The 5,154-nt window shown below is 42.3% G+C and overlaps 1 protein-coding gene across 2 annotated transcripts; it reads left to right on the top strand.

The window, feature by feature from the left end:
• Positions 1–1,422: 1,422 nt before the first annotated feature.
• Positions 1,423–4,027, top strand: LOC103711015 (uncharacterized). Of its 2 annotated transcripts, none has more exons than XM_008796983.6 (4): positions 1,423–2,151; positions 2,950–3,020; positions 3,223–3,451; positions 3,541–4,027. In XM_008796983.6, the coding sequence occupies exons 1-4, from the start codon at positions 2,023–2,025 to the stop codon at positions 3,733–3,735; spliced, it is 624 nt and encodes a 207-aa protein (XP_008795205.1). In that variant the 5' UTR covers positions 1,423–2,022; the 3' UTR covers positions 3,736–4,027. The 2 variants fall into 2 exon arrangements, with proteins under 2 accessions (XP_008795205.1, XP_008795204.1); XM_008796982.6 differs by having other exon boundaries at positions 1,428–2,151; positions 3,535–4,027.
• The last annotated feature ends 1,127 nt before the right edge of the window (positions 4,028–5,154 follow it).

The raw sequence follows: 5,154 nt of genomic DNA on the forward strand, positions 1-5,154 counted from the left end.
ACTGCCGAAGCAGAATGAAAACCCAGATGTTTTGAGCTGCCAAGCTCCCTTTGACAGGTATGATGTGACTGATCTCCGCCGCTTGCACCGGGCACTCTCTACCATAAATGTCACGCCCCTGCCTCTGCGAGGCACGTGAGGCACCCAGTGCCCACGTGGGGGCCACATGAGGGGGGAACACGGGGCTCCCCTGCCAGATATTGTCCGGTTCTGGGGCTTCACGCAAGCGTCCTTCACCCCTCTCCGGTTTTGTTTTCCACCCAAAACGCGTCTGCAAGATTTGGAGACACTCGCCTCATATGCCCAGGATCTGGAACGAGTCTTTCCGATGTGGGACTATTGGGCCTCACACCCTTCCCACCATCGGACAAGAGCCGTCCTCGGCTTTGATACCAAATGTCACGCCCCCGCCTCTGCGAGGCACGTGAGGCACCCAGTGCCCACGTGGGGGCCACATGAGGGGGGAACACGGGGCTCCCCTGCCAGATATTGTCCGGTTCTGGGGCTTCACGCAAGCGTCCTTCACCCCTCCCCGGTTTTGTTTTCCACCCAAAACGCGTCTGCAAGATTTGGAGACACCCGCCTCATATGCCCAGGCTCTGGAACGAGTCTTTCCGATGTGGGACTATTGGGCCTCACAATAAATCTCGGCGATATACTGCGTTCGCCCAAAGTTCGAGCATTCCTAGCCAGCCAAATCTGGTAAGACATGCAAATCGCTCGAGCCGCCTCCTGGCGAAGCAGTGGGACTCCGAACATCGGTGTATAGCTTGTAAAAACTAGTCCCTCCGACTCCGAACCTCCCGCAGGATCCTTGCCAATCGCCAGGTCGTCCTGGCTTATGTGCACTGGAACAAGACATGGTCCACTCCTCATGTCTCTTTTTGGAATGGTATTTTTTCTCTAACATAGATGGTTTGAATATATTTACTAAAATTAAAAAATAATAAGTTTCAGAACGCTCTAAGTAGTTCGTTTTCTACAATCTATAGAATATTTTTGGAGTGATTGGCCATACGAAGCCACCCAATTTGTAGTTCCATTTGCCACTCTAAAAATATTTTTGGTCTGGAATGACCCATCACTCATCACAATCCAAATATCTCCCAGCAGGAAGAAAAAGACTGTCACTCATGAGTGGATGATTCTGACCACAAATTGGTGCACCCAGACTTGCCAATTGCCATGAAATGGGTAGTGGTGGTAAATGGTGATGTCTTCTTCTTGTTTTTTTTTTTGACATCTTAAAATATGGCTTAATTTCAATTGTTGACATCTATTATACTAGCAAATATAGCATCACTTGATCCATAGTTTGATGCTGTGAAACGCACAAGATTAAATGTGAAGTAGGGGCATTATGGGAAGTTGACTCCATTATAATTAATAAAAGTCTCCTCCCACCATCTCCATCATAGTGTCTTCCCAGCAGCAGCTGCAACATCACGGCACAGCAGCCATCCATCTCCCCTTCTTTCCATCAAATCTTCTCTCTCTTTTCTGATACCCGGGGGAGAAGAAACGGAAAGAGAAAATTTAGAAGAATCCCCACCCTCCAAGGACTTCATCCGCCCAGCTGGACCAGGAGTTTATGTGAGGAAAGGAAAACAAAACCAAAACCAAAAGGAGAAGGGATTGATAGGGTGCCTTGCAGATATGTGCATCGAGCCAACCAAATACCTCTCTCTTTCTCCCACCCAAAGCAAAACTACCACCCCGCAACTTCCCAAAATGCCCCTCTTGAGGCCAGGGAACTCTCCACCTCCCTTCCATCAAGGAAGAAAACTCCTACCACGGCTCCTGTTCCCGTTTTATATGGGGCCTTTGCTGCCCCTTTTTGGTCACGGTCAGACAGAGAAAACAGGGCAAGGAGCCTCTCTCCTCTCTATCTCCTCGCCTCTCTTTTCTTTGTTTCGTTGCAAGTTGGTGTCTTTTTGCCTCCTCCCTTCCTCCTGTGGTTGTCTTTCTCTTTGCCCTCTCTCCTCCTCCTCCGCCTTTTTGTCGCTCTGAGGGTGGTGGGTGATGGTGATGAAGAAGGGGAGGAGGGTGGCCGTGGAGTCTTCTCCATCGTCCCGTTTTTCGCTCGGGGAGGAGGCTCGGGCGCGGTACAGGCACCAGAGCCTCTTGCAGGACTATGAGGAGTTGCTAAAGGTGAGAGCTTTGGGCTTTTCGTTGTGTCCGTGTTCTGATTATTTGGATGCTGTATCGGATTGGGTTTGATTTAGGGGTTTATTTTGGTGTTGGAATCGAGAGTTTTAAGGAATCCCATGTATGGGGTTCTTCTTGAAGCATTTGATTTTAGGGATTTTTAGGGTTTCACTTTCTCGTTTATGGTGTGTGATTCCTAGGTTTTTAAGGTTATATATTTATGTTTTTTTTTCATTGTTCTAGGGATATGGGCTTTCTGCTATTGTGATTATTTAGAGTGTTCTGACTTCTGAGGTATGGATTGTATGATTGTTATGACCTCAGCCACGTAGGGTTTCAATTTTGTGCAAGGGAATGAAATTAGGATCGATTTCTGATGGGTTTTTCTTATTCTCTTAGATTTCACGGATCTAGGGTTTATCTTCTGTATTGTCCTTGTCCCTTATTCCTTATTGATTTCCATAAACATAGGGATTTCTGTGATAGATCTAGGGCTTATCGATGCTTCCATTCGTGCGAGGGTTTCTCTTAGTTTTTCTTATTTTCTTTTTAGATTTTTGTGCTTAGGTTCTGCTGTTTTATTAAGGCCCTTTATGTTCCCGTTTTAAAAAATTGCCCTCTATTTTTTCACTTAAAAGGGAATCAGACAATCCTTTAAAGGTTTTGGCTTCTCATTGAAATGTTTTAGGCGTTAATTTGGGTTTTTGCTTGATCTCTTTTCTGCCATTGTTGTTATTTGATTTGTTATCTTCTTGCTTCACTAACCTTTTTAAGGTGCTAAACCGTACTTTCTTTCTACAGGAAACTGAAGCAAAGGAGAAGCAATTGCAAAAGGTCAATCAAAAGAAGCTTAAGCTCCTTGCTGAAGTCAAGTACTGCCGCTCTCTTATATTCCTTTTTCTAATCTTTATTTTCCTTGGTTCCATTGACAATTTTTTTGAAGGTTTTAAACGATTAAAGTTCAAAAATTTGCTACGATTAATGGTTCTGGATGCCTCATTTCTATTGCTGTAATGAATTGCTTTGGAAGCACCGAATTCACAAGTGACTTGTTGGTTGTCTGGTCTGGTGTAGATTCTTGCAGAAAAGGTACAAGTGCTTATTGAAGAATCCATTGCAAAAAACCACATATAGACTGAAAAAGGGGTCATGCAAAATCCCATCCTCAGTGCTTTGCCATAGTGAAGCACCAAGTCCAGTGACTCAAAATGAACTCCATAAAAAAGATAGAAGTTACATAGCAAGAGAAGCCATGGTCCCGAGCACTTCTGCAGTATTAGATTTAAACCAGGTTTCCTTACCGGTAACTACTCGAATTGATATGCATATGTATTATACATTATATATTATATTGTCATAATTTGTTCATCATTTGGTTTTGTTAAGTTGCAGAATGGTGAGGAAATGGAGGAGTTTCAAGTGGAATGGGAGACCATGAAGGTTGATAAGTTGAACAAGTGTTCAACAGACGGTGACCCTGCTGCAAATGATCTGAAGCTATTGATCTGCCGAGATGTTGGGAACGGAGCGAACCGTGCTGGAAAGAGGAAAATTACATGGCACGACCAGGTAGCTTTGAAGGTGTAGAACCCTTTTGTGGATACTGGATGAAAAACTCGTCCTGTTATGCCGCCTCATCATTCACCCATGAAGTTTACCTGTGTTAGAAATCTTTGTATTGTAAAGAAAACTCAATGGTCATTAGGTATAGATGTCTTCCACGTGGATCTTTTTTAAGCAGTAGAGGGGATGTCTGTGCTATGAAGAATCAATTTTTTGTTGTGTTGTTGAAAGACATAATTTTGTTCTCAAGAATTCATGGGCAAGATGCTAAAAGGTAATGCTGATGAGTTTAATAGATTGGTGAATACCTTATTAATACTGTACCTCAATTAACATGATAAAACCATTCATGAAAGATGAAGAAGGGAAAGTTCATTGTCAGACTAGAACTACTTGCTCAACTATTCATTTGATTGTGAACTAACTAAAATTGTTTCCATGTCCGAATACTGAACTATTCTTGATGCGTCATTGGACCTTGAAGGCTCCAACTGTATGTTACCGTAGTTGTGCTCTTCTTTTTTATGATAATGTATGATGGATGTTTGCTTGGTCTTCTCTACCTTTATGTGAAGGTTTGGATTCCATATATAACTCTTAAATCTTAATATAATAAATTCTTTGAAAGTGATTAGAATGTGTAGCATAATACAAAAGATTGTATGTCTTAAACTTGAATTTTGAGCAGTCTGGAAGGGGCCTTTTTATTTCAACTGCATGGTTCTCTTTAAATGTCGTCATTTTTGAGCTTTTCTTCTGTTTTCCTTTTATCCACTCCTCGAACTTTATTCATAATTCCATGCTATGGTTGCAGCTGTCTATTCTATTGAGTCTTAGAAGCAAACTTATGTAGCCTAATATTGCAGTGTCATGCAGATGTTGTTAAGAGGAGAGTGCCAGTAAAGTTTTATTCAAAAGGTGTTTCTTTGCTTGGGACATGTTAAGGGTTTCAATGACGGAGGTGTCCTGGCTTTCAATGAGCAAACCTTGATGTGGCATCTCCAATCTTATATCTCGGAAGAGGAGAAATGAAGGAAAACTGCCAATAAACAGCCTAATCTATTTTAGTTTCGAATCGATGGGGGGACAGTTGCAGTATTTATTAGGGTAAAACCCTTGTGCAAGAAGTGTGCCGAAAGAGTTTATGGCAATTGCACCCTAAATTTTTAAAGATAGCAAAGACTCATGGGAATTATTCATATAAATTTTTTTATCGACAGTAGGTTACTATTTTGTAGTCCGGACTGCAAAAGAATCTTATTGGCCTGTTTCTGGTTTGGTAGTTGAAACTGCCACAAGTTAGACCTGGTCCACTGAACAGTCTAATCTGTTTCTCTGAATTTGGAAATGCAACATTCTAAGACTCCAATATAAAATCTTTAGTTGCTAAGTGAAAAATATGAACACCGGGCAAGTCTCAATTTACAGCAATCTACAGCTAGT

Source organism: Phoenix dactylifera, chromosome 11 (assembly GCF_051530095.1).
Source record: "Phoenix dactylifera cultivar Ajwa chromosome 11, Ajwa_hap1_PhDact_Kaust_v1.1, whole genome shotgun sequence".
Classification (NCBI taxonomy): Eukaryota; Viridiplantae; Streptophyta; class Magnoliopsida; order Arecales; family Arecaceae; genus Phoenix; species Phoenix dactylifera.

Coding starts and splice junctions, on each gene's coding strand:
- LOC103711015 (XM_008796982.6), top strand. CDS start 2,023: ATGGTGATGAAGAAGGGGAGGAGGGTGGCCGTGGAGTCTTCTCCATCG. Junction 2,152..2,949: donor ACTATGAGGAGTTGCTAAAG/GTGAGAGCTTTG, acceptor TTCTTTCTACAG/GAAACTGAAGCAAAGGAGAA. Junction 3,452..3,534: donor TAAACCAGGTTTCCTTACCG/GTAACTACTCGA, acceptor GGTTTTGTTAAG/TTGCAGAATGGTGAGGAAAT.